The sequence below is a fragment of the Ptychodera flava genome, chromosome 2 (genome assembly GCF_041260155.1).
Source record: "Ptychodera flava strain L36383 chromosome 2, AS_Pfla_20210202, whole genome shotgun sequence".
NCBI lineage: Eukaryota > Metazoa > Hemichordata > Enteropneusta > Ptychoderidae > Ptychodera > Ptychodera flava.
In genome coordinates, this window is record NC_091929.1 from 10,372,266 (window position 1) to 10,384,270 (window position 12,005).

The window sequence follows — 12,005 nt, forward strand, 5'->3', positions numbered from 1 at the left end:
ATGACCTGTTCCTACCTGGCCTGGTTGACCTGTTACATATTGACGGTTACTGAAGCATTCCCAGAAGGCAATGCAGCAAGAACCGATCTGAAGACTTCAGCTATCAGTGAAGCACCCTGGGTAATATTTCCTCTTCCGGGTTAGTATATCTTTTCACTGTTGATGTTTCAATTATGTTTTTATAACTCTTATTATTGGTATAAAAACTATTTATAAGCTCAACTTGAATATAGCCATTAAAACGTTAGCAAACTGCGAAGCCTTTTGGTAAAATAATGGGTATCATTTTATGCAATCGTAACCAGTGTTGCTTTTACTCTCAATTTGTCACTAGGTCAATGGGGAACTCCAAGAGTGAGTCTTCCACTAGTTCTAGGAATGTTCTGCGGCATCCTTGCAAGCATCGTGGAGTCGGTTGGTGATTACCATGCATGCGCACGTTTCAGCGGCGCTCCCCCTCCGCCACCTCACGCGGTAAACCGCGGGATTTGCATGGAAGGATTCTGCTGTTTGTTGGCTGGTATCTGGGGTTCTGGACTTGGAGTAACTTCGTTTTCTGAAAACATCGGAGCTATTGCAATAACTAAGGTTAGTTAATGCACTCAATTACAACTACAAAAAAATCAAAGTTTGAGAAAATACTAAATAACAGGCCTAAAGGACCCACCAAAGATATCCGAATATACGTTTCAGGTCATCTCGAACGACCATAGTCAAAAATCATATTGTATCAAAGAGAATTCGATTCTCCAATATTTAACACTTAACTGAATGAATGTGATAATTGCTATGTCTCCTTAAAACAAGTTAGCAGGAACATTTAAGTTTCCTTTCGGGTCAAAGGAAACATCATGTTAAATATCGCAATCTTTGGAGGTCTTTAACAAACACTTATCGCATATAAAGTCTCATACTAAAGACTTAACATTTTTCTTGGCCTCAAAGTACCTTGGCTTAAGCTATACTTACCTATGCTATAATGACGAGAATCATGCTAAAGGTATGGAAGTTGATATAACGAATATGGAATTTGCAGCTTTACTATTCCATCGGTATGCCTGTCAATAACTGACTGAAGATTATTCTTCCAGGTAGGAAGTCGTCGTGTGATGCAATGGACGGCATTATTACTATTCATCTGTGCTGTCTTCGGGAAAGTTGGAGCTGTATTGGCAACACTGCCTCTTCCTATCGTTGGTGGCGCCCTCATTGCCGTCTTCAGTAATTTGCTTAATATCTTGTTAAATTTTTACTTATGTCACGGAATGTTTAATGTTTGGAGTTACCTTTTGTAAAAGATTCAATTGGGATAAGCTAGTTACTGAAAGAATCTATTTTTGTTTTGTTTTTCTTACTTAATAAATCTGGCATCAATACTCGAATACTTCAGAGAGTCTTCCCTCACTGTTCTAGTTAACGTAAATATTATTTCTCAAACTCAATTCTCATTGAGGGATATCACAACTCTCCGTTTTGTCCATGACAATGGGAATCAAATATCGAACACTCTTTCCTTTCAATATCTTACTGCTACATGAGTAGCGCAAAAATTTTCTCACGTCAGGTATGATAATCTCTGTTGGTGTGTCGAATGTACAATTCGTCAATATGAATGCATCGAGGAGTCTGTGTGTCTCCGGACTGTCGGTCTTCTGCGGCCTGATGGTGCCAAATTGGGTCAGCGAAAACGAGGACGCTATAAATACTGGTAAATATACCCTGGCTTTCATCATGGCTTGTTTGTACAGATGGTTACTAATGCTTTTGAGGTGCATAATTTTTTTAACTACAGAAAATATTGACAATTATATTACTGGTAACGAAAAAAATGGAAGTGATATGCCGAGATATGATGTCTACTTGTGATGTCAATGTAGTAGTGTACACAACATGATGATCTCCATATTTAATACGACAATACATGCATACAGCATGTCAATTACGCCACCTGCTATTCACTGATATGAAGGGCATTCGTCGTTTCAGCCGTGCTTCTGTGGTATGGAATATAGATGTATGCCTAAAAGATCAAAAGTTCCTGTTTTAATTCGCCGTCTATTTTATTATTCGTAAATGTAATTTGTTATCTTGCTGTAATAATTTGATATTTCTACACAGGAAACGCTGAAGCTGACGACGTTTTGATGGTTCTCCTGACCACTGGAATGTTTGTGGCTGGTATTGTCGGATTCTTCCTCGACAATACAATACCAGGTAAGATGCTCTGCTTATTGCAAAGCTTGTTGAAAACACCTTACGTTGTCCTTCGAGTCCACAATCCACTTCTCTATATTTCCTCTTTTTATTTGTCTCGCCCCTCTCTACAGCAGCTCCATTCCCTCGTAAAGGTCAGTGATACTGTTTTGTAAATCCACTTAGCAATTGTTTTAAAGGAGAATAACTTTGGTATGATATTTTTGTGTATCGAGAACGATTTTTCTAGATCGGTCGATATAATACCGATGAGTTACCAAGATAACAAAAAAACACTTTTCACAGAATTAAACCTGCAGACTGGAACCAACATAATCATTAAACAGAGATTAGCTTTTGTAGGAAATATTGACCGTTTTATTGTTCTACAATTTTTAAGAAAATATCCTTAAAATTTTGGTCAAAATCTAAAAAGAACTCTCGAACAATCTGACGCAGGGCAACCTAGACATGGTGATTTAATCTTTGCAGCTATTTTATCAGCTGTTTAAGTCAGATAAGAAATTAAAGGCTTGTATTAAGACTGCTGTTGTTGCATGTTTGATTTTCCAGGCACAGCCGCAGATAGAGGATTGATTGGCTTCCATGCTGATGAGTAATCGAGACGCAATGACCGTGAAGGATGTTATGACCTGCCGTGGTGTACATCCAAGATACGTGGATGGAAATGGTCTCGCTATATTCCAATCTGTCCGGGGTTTCTGGAAAAACGTGAATAGCTCAGCGGCGACAGTGATATCTGAAGAGAAAGTCACATTGTAATTGTGTTCCAAATTGTCACAATGTCACATGACATTAACTTTTATCATTAATCTAATTATAAGTAAATTCACATTAATTCAGACTAATTTAGAAAGATTATGTGTAATCCCGTAAGTCGTTCAATTATTCATTTATTCCATTTTGCACACTTAAACAACTATTGAACAAGTCATTATATTATAGTATCTCAAAAACAACAATTTCTTTCCTGATACAATTAACGATGACCCATTCCGCAGTTGCCTGTGGAAATGAGGGTACACTTTCATATCAACATTAGTTTTCAGCAGATATGAACTGAAAATGCTCACTTGTTTCAGCATACTGTATTGAAACGTCTCTGAACCAGCTATGATCAACATCATGAGCAATTTTCACCAAAGATTGATTTTAACCTCATATTGTATTACAGTTATGTTATAGAATGAAATTAAAATACCAAATTTGTTGACTGCTGTCATTGTACCACCAGTTAATACAGCAAGTGTTATTGCTTTTTGTCAAGTCCCTTCTAGCTTTATCATGCAAACTGTCTAGCTCATTGCAAATTATGTATTAGTTGATATGAAAATGCAAAATATCTCTCTCGTATACAATATACTTTTCTCATTAATATACATAGTCATTTCATAAACGTTGTCGTGTCCTTACAATAATGTGTCCCCAATTTTGAAAGTTAGTTCAATATGCAAATTAGTTACTAGCTAATATAAAAATGCTAAGCTACTTTAGTAAATTTTATCAAAGCATATGCATCTTCAAAGTACATAGCATGTTTTGTCAACTTTGATCAAGTCTATTCAGATATTTATCACCAATTATGGGTATCAGAACGTACCGATTATACTATGCAGCCGTTGTCTATGTATAGCCATTCTTCTACAATCATTAATAATGAAAATAAGCATAAAATACGTGACTAAGAAGCGAACATACTTTCTGCATTCAATTGAAGCACTTTAATCTCTTAAGAATAAAACCTTACATGATTTAATAAAATTTAAGGGATTATTTACTTCATCGTTGTCTTAAATTGATGTTCACGTATCTAATACATTTACATAAAAGATATCATAGTTTGTTTGTGGTTTGTCTATTACAATGTGATTGACGCATATGTTGCTTTCATATTCTTCTGTTGATTAAACAGAAAGTTTTGACGAGTAACCACAATAACAGTCAAATGGAATTTTCACCAACTTCAACTTATAAGCAATTGTCAAGAAATTTCAAGAAATTTACAAGTTCATTATTGCTTGCGCAATCTATATCTTCGAAAGGAAAACGAATAAGCAAGATGCTTTGCCCTTCGTTAAGCAAAATTACGTCTCAGTGATGACTCAGCATTTTCGCCTCGATGTTATTGAGAAGGCTCGACATAATTCACATCTGAGATTAACAAAATACCGACACCTGTTGTTTGAGTCCGTCTGGATCTTAATGCAAAACATGTCCCATGGAGAATGAAGCTGTCGTTATTTAAGGTAGAATGCAATTAGGAACAGATATTTGAACTCTGAAATGTCTACAATTCTTTTCTGAACTACCACTTTGTGGGGGCTCATTTTAAGGTCTTGGTTTTTCGAAATCCAAACTTAAAATTATTTTCAAAAGTGTTAATGCAAGGATGGCGGCCATTTCGCAAAAGGCTGGGTAATTTGTTTCTCTAGTTCCGAACTTGCCACGGTGACCCCCGATTTTTATTGTTGATATCGTAAGAGGATTGTTGAAATTTTCATTGACTTTGCATTTTCATTCAATTTCGAAGCACATTATGTACACTGTGGACTAGTTTTGAATTAATGTACTTCAAATCACTGTCATATGTTAATGGAGAAAACAAAGAAAAAAGTGGAAATAAAAACAGCACGCCAATGAAACGTTTGCGTGCCTTCTTCGAGTTAGCATGTTAAATTATCTCTGCATAGTTGTCACTTTCGTTATTAACTTTTATAATGCATAGTTTAGGATAAAAGAATCCGTTTTAACGTAAATGTCGCCTCCGCGATCCGACATATTTATTTCAGTGCGTTAGATTTCACAAATTACTCAATTATATCGACATCTTGAAAGCATTTTCTCATTAATCATTTTTTGATTACCTACATTGTAACCTTCTACAATGTTTTCGGCTATGTTTGTTTTTAATTAATATAGCAGTACCTTTATGTTCAAATCCCCTAAAGCATAAGATACAGAGTGTTTAGCCTATAAACTCAGTCTGTCCATGTGTAAACTGTATTGTTATTATCGCCAAATGAATTGATTTGATATTTTAGATTCAAATTTGTTTACTTCATCGGCAGGTACAGTATGCCCCAGGTGGTGCTGATGGCATCAATATGCTGTAAAGCCTTGTTTCTAATCTTTGAATATTAAACTTGCTCCAATACAGTGAGACACATGTTCACCAATTATTTCTAGAGCAATTACCTACAGTAGGATATGCATAGCAAAATTACACTGTTTGTTCTCGAAAGGTAGTAGTCAGATATATCCTATACTGTTGCAATGTCCCTCCATGGGACCATGGCTGGTATTAACGGTGTACAATGCAGGGCTGAGCTATAAACACGATTGGAACTAAATTGGGATAATTGGATTGGCAGAATTTCTAAAGAATTTTAGGCTTCATAAACATAACATTGAGTCAGGGCATATTTTAAAAGACCCTCACTGACTTAACTGTAAATCAATCGAAAAGCTTCATTTGGTCGAGGAAAAATGACAAACTGACATAATTACTAGTGTTTCAGTAATGAAGAAACACAGACAAACTCTCATATTTTCATTCAAATGTGAATATTGTTCATATGTTTTGAACAATATTGCATTGGATACTATCATGCACTGATTCTTACTCATAAGATTTCAACAGCATCGTAAATTGTGTATAAAAATTTAAAGATGGTAAGCAAATATGGTGTAAAATTCATGAAAAAGTCAGGGGCATTTCAAAAGTGCCCTGACTCAAAATCGTCAATTAGAGAAATTTTAAGCATTTTGTCTCGTTTCTTCAGTACTTTACACAAAAATGAACTTATTTTCATAAAAATGAATCCGATGAAAGAGGTATGCAATATCGTTGTGTTTTCGTTGTTTTGTCCGATGAGAACAATATTTAAATTTTACACTATATTTATCATTTTGTAAAATTTCAGCTGTAAAAATTTCGATTTTGTTACATTTTCCTAATAATTACTCTCATCAAATTTTCCCCAATTAGTTCCAATCGTGTTATTGTTATTCTAAGTGACATATGTTCTAGTTTTGTGTCGGTGGTGGCAAATGTAATGGTGGGTCAAAATAACGGAACTGATCACGAATATGAAACTTGTTATACAAATGAGCAATCAATAGCGCTAACAGAATGAGTTACCCCTCCAATGTTCAAAATATAACTTTGTTGGGCTATCACTTCTTTTGTAAAACATAAATATTGTCAGGAAAATATATTACACTACACCTAGTACGGTCAGCAGGTAGTTGCCTGCATATGTAAAAAGTTGCAAATGTTCACGACATGTTGGTTGATTTACATCGTGGATCTTGTAATATTTATATATAATCCAATGGTATTTTTCTCTGTTTGACGTCATCGTACACGAGTGTTTTTCGCGGAGCCGTACAACTTCTCGCCGATTACCAGGGATTATATATTTATCACATGAACAGTCTTCTTATTTTTCTTTCGACGTAGATGGATCAAAATTATCGTAACAAATTGCATGAATTTCGTCGCGATTTGTGTTTTACTTACGCGGATCACTTTCATTTAAAGAGTAAAGCGGGCTGTCACCCAGGAGATACTTTCATTTATAAATCCCACTAAGTCGAAATTTTTGACACATGGAACGGTATATCTACTAATCAGATGTACGGACTCGGTCACGTGAACGTGTCAATCATTATGTCTCGCGCTGTCGATGCCAAGGCAAGTCGGCAATCGGCGGACATAGCTTTCACCGCGCTAGCGACGGATAGCCATAGTATTCAGAATATTTAGAATATTTACGAATAGATTTATGAAGTAAAATGCAACGACATGATCGAAACAGTAATTCTCATTCTTAGGGATGCCGTGGCTTTTGAAAATATCACACAAGTTTTCGCCTTGGCGAGCGCGAAACTGAGATTCAGTTGGATGGCACACATATTTAGGCCACATTGCATGTTTGTTTGTGGCCACAACGCTGCCGTCACCGGTCTCCGCCGGTGTCAACTCGGATCCCGATCTTTTGTCAATGTTTTCTTCTGACGGACTTTTTGTGTTTGCAGGGACACATATCTCGCCCGTAGATACATCCTAATTTTTTTACTTTACGGAAACTCTGTTCTGTTGTGAGTGTCGTCTGAGTCAACTTTCGAAATACATCGGATTCCACAGCGCTGCACTGCAGAGATTACAGCTTGACAGCTGTCTTCCCTACAGCCTTACGCTGCGCGCTGTAGGTTTGATTCCGAGCGAGAATTTTCGGATTTTTTGTGTGATGAAGGACATTTATCGTTGTTAGTCGAATGACTTTATGCTTTTGCCTCCTATGTCATTTTTCCGAAGATTATACTGTACTCATTTATTCAGTTGAACTTACGTTGAGGTGTAGGTTTCGGGTTTATCGCCAACCGGGATCGCCAGGTACGTCCACATTGAGCCTTGCCTTACGACTCGACTGAAGCCTAGCCGCGACGTTACTGAGCCGTTAAAATAAAACGATCGACGGTATCCCCATTCGATCCTCGGGGATAGCTATAGTTTTAGCGACTCGAAATTTCGTTGGACATGCCTTCTATGTTTCCATGTGTGGATTTGTCGGTCAACTTTTTGTAAAAATGTCATTAGAGCACGGCATGCATCTATATCGCCAATTGGTCTGTGTCCGTGGCGACGTACAGATATGAGCGGTACCATGCAGGAACAATGTTCCGGCTGATGACGTACAATAGGGGTAATATGGATTTCTTATCTGTGCTGATGTACGTCACACAGGTGAAGATACGGGCCAGTTCATGTGATAAATATTATTGTCAAATCACCGAAATAACGAACAGATGATTACAGACATTGTAAAAAATGCCACAGTTGTCCCATGAGAATTATATGTATTTCTAATGGCATTATAGTGAGAGTAACTTCTGAAGAGATACAAATTCTTATGTAAATGATATGATTCAAATGTCAAATACATGACGACCCTGAAGTGTGATATCTGTCTGACGGGACTTTACAGTATGTGCCGGATGTATAGTGACTCCAATGTTACGACTGTTTGGTGAACCCATGATTGTGTGTTTTCAAGTTACCCTGTTTTCACTATCCTCCATTGGTCTCGTTAGAAAGAGTGAGATCTACGTAATTGATGAGTGGAGTTATTTTTATGCGTATTATTTTTCCTGTTGTCCAAGGCTGTCTATATAGTAGTTTGTCCCGGCGAAATCTCGTAAGACTTAGATATTTGCGTTATTTATCATTTGCTTGCCATTTGGTGATGTGTTTGCATGGTCAAACTTATAAGCATTACTAATGCCGTCAGAACGATGTTGGGACTCATCGCCTCGATAATATCATGAGATTATGGTCCTCCAAAATTACAGTCACGCAAGATCTCGCAAATTTTCATGCAGTTTAATAGTCTTTATGGCTCAGCACAATCGGATGGTGAAGGAAGGTCGTTTTAACCTGCAAGTGTAAGCTCATCTGCTTTTCTTTTTTAATAATTACACTCTTGTTTTGTGGGTAATTTGTACTATTGCAACATTCAGCTATATGGCACATAACACTCTGGAGAAATTTGAAAACTATGAAGATCCAATTATCCCAAATTAGTTCCAATCGTGTTTTTGTGGATTAATTAATCCTAGATGCATTCCACAAGCCTATGTTAAAGCTCCAGCACGATTTTGAAATACCTTCAATGGTTTAAAGAGTACAGTGACCTTGCCGCGCTCACAATTTACTCCACAAGAACAGTCTGCTTCTTTGCTCTCGTCTTTTGACACAAGAAAACATGGACTTCACAAGCGATGTTAATCTTGACTGTAATTTGACCACGACGCCAGAAGCCAATGAAGCAGACCCTCTACGTCAGAGTCTGGACAATGACATTGGTGGTGCCGAGAATCAAATGAACCCAGGTCCAGCTACAGAACTCATTGAAGATGCATAGAAACTCACAAGACGTCGGTTTAGTGCATTGAAGGAAGGTGATGACAAGAAAATGAACAAAGAGAGTGACATAGAAATGACCTACAGTCTTGAAGACATACCTCCATGGTATGCTTGTGTATTATTTGGTTTTCAGGTAAGTAAATGTAATTTTATCGTATTTTTCTACAAAACTTACTTCCTCCTCCAAAACACCCTAACTATTTTTTAGGTAGAGGACAAAAATTGCAGGGCCCGGGGGAAAGGGTCAAAATGATACTGCGCGGAAAAACCGAACCCTTTAAAAGCGATTTTGGAGAAACAAGAGAGCCTCGCTAATTGCCTGTGCAAAAAACAGTGACCCCCGCGTGTCACATTTCATATTAATAATATCTTAACTTGATTGACATACAATGTCTCATTCAACTTTCAGCAACACTTTTTAACTTTAACATATAAACCATTTTATGCAAGGTTTCAATTAATTCAAAAAAAAGATCTCATTTCACATATATGTAATTGTATTAACTACTTGCAGTACATTGGCTGTTCAAAATAAAAGGGACAATAGAAGTAATGTTTACCTTCATGTATAGTTTGGCATGTAATTCGTACAAAGAGCACTATTATTGTTTGTCAAAACTTATTACGGCCTAAAAGTCACTATTGAACAATTGATTTTGAAATTTCACCGAAAATGTGGTCCACTATTCATGGCAGTCTATGAGGAAACTATACACATTTTCCAAAAATAAAACAAGTAATATATATGCATTTACAGATTATGAACAATTGACATAAATGTACTTCATTAGAATAGGTAGTAATACGTGTTGATTCACTGTTCATTGGAATGTATGAGAAAACTGTGAAGGTTTTTTACAATATATAGCTAGCAATATCTGTGAATTTGTAGATGTTGGATAAATGATATACATGTACATGATTAGAATAGAATGGATATAAAAGCATATTTGCACAAGAAATTAAATTTAGGAATTTCACACCGAAAATGTTGATTCATTCACTATACATAACAGTCTATTAGAAAATAACGAACAGTTTTTTACAATACTAAACTAACTTAATCTGTGATTTTATAAATGTTTGACACTTGATAAAAATGAACTTGGTCAGAATAGTGTGTTTCATTTTTACACTGCAGAAGTAAACAACAAATATGATATTGGAGTTGCGCCCAAAAATATTAATTCACTTCTTATAGTGGACTAGGGGTAAACAAGTTAACATTTTCCCCGTCAAAACTTGCTTTATCTGTTCATTTATAGGTAAATCTACACATATGCTCTTGAAACCATCCTATTTCAATCAAATAAATAAAGATCATTTATCAATGTTTACAAATGAATAAATATTGATGGTTTTATATTTGCAAAATGTGTTCTAAGTTTTCTCGTAGGATGCATGTATAGTGTCTCAACAGTTTCAATGAAATCCGAATATCAAATTTCTTGTACACACATGCATTTATTACCTCTCTTCGAGCAAAGTACATTTACATAAAATTATCAACCAAGTAATACAGATAAAGCCCGTTTTGCAGGGGAGATATGTTAATAATATACAGGGATATATATACAGGCCTTTTGGGGAGAGTCATTTTTATGCTGTCTCAACTATAAAAAGGCAAGATGTGGTTGATAGAGTGCTTCACCAAAAAATATCAAATCATACTACATTGAAATCTATTGAGCAAACTACTAATACGTTCCCCTACAAAACAAGCTATGTCTGTATTTATATATGTTTGATAAATTATGTAAATTCACTTTGCTTAAAGTGTGGTAAAAAGTACATAAGATTTTTGGATTCCTTCAGAAATAATGATTCACTATACGTGGTAGAGTATGAGAAAACTATGAACATTCTTCCAATGTAAAACTTGCAATACCTGTACATTTATTGATGTTTTATCATTGATAATCAACCCACATGGTACGAATATAGTGTTTACAACTACCAAAGTAGCTAAATCTGTGTATTTATAGACGCTTAACAATTAATATAAATGTATTTAATTAGACATGGGTGGTTACAAGTGCATGTGCGTACAACAAATTTGATTTTGGAATTACACCGAAATGATGATTCTCTATACTTTGTAGTCGTGAGGAAAGTGTGAATAATTTTTACACGTACAAAACTAGCTTAATCTGTACTTTTATTAATGTTTGACAGTTGATATAAATGAACGTGATGAGAATAGGGTGATTGAAAGACCAGATACGAACAATTTATATGATGTTGGAATTTCATACAAGTGATTATTTGTAACGATTAAAAAGTATTCTTAGAAGTTCAAAGGTCAAATGAGAAATTATACGTCAATTAAGATATTATTGATACGGACATTAACACACAGGGGAGGGTCATTGTATTTTGCACATGAAAATTTGGGAGGGTCTCTCTTTTTCTTGCAAACACTTTTGAAGGGTCACTATTTTTCCGGCAGCGTCATTTTGAAAAACTCAGCGCCCCATATCCCCCGTAATTCTGTTTAGTCCCTTACAAGGGCCACAAATTTGATTCAGAGCTATTTAATAATATACATTTGTATCGGATACACTTCTGTTGTCATGTTTTCCTAGAAAACATGTCGTGTTCTTTCGACATAATCCTGCTTCAGGAGAAGATCTTTTATACTTTATCACTGGTATAAAAGCAGACCTTCACCTGGACGACGTCCCTGGCCTATCTTCATGCAAATACTATGACCTGTGCACATAAGATGACCAAGGCCTATCCACAATACAATTACTCAGTACATGTATACATCATGACCCCGGCCTATCCACAGATACATGTTCACGCTATGGAGATGACCCTGGCCTATCCACAATACAATATGTACCCTCGAGGGCAGGAG

General features: G+C 36.0%; 1 protein-coding gene across 1 annotated transcript; it reads left to right on the forward strand.

The window, feature by feature from the left end:
• Positions 1-9,140, forward strand: LOC139124348 (solute carrier family 23 member 1-like). The gene is made up of 5 exons (XM_070690492.1): positions 1-139; positions 335-588; positions 1,092-1,221; positions 2,119-2,214; positions 8,977-9,140. Exons 1-5 carry the CDS (start codon positions 1-3, stop codon positions 9,138-9,140), a joined length of 783 nt encoding a protein of 260 aa, XP_070546593.1.
• Positions 9,141-12,005: the final 2,865 nt, after the last annotated feature.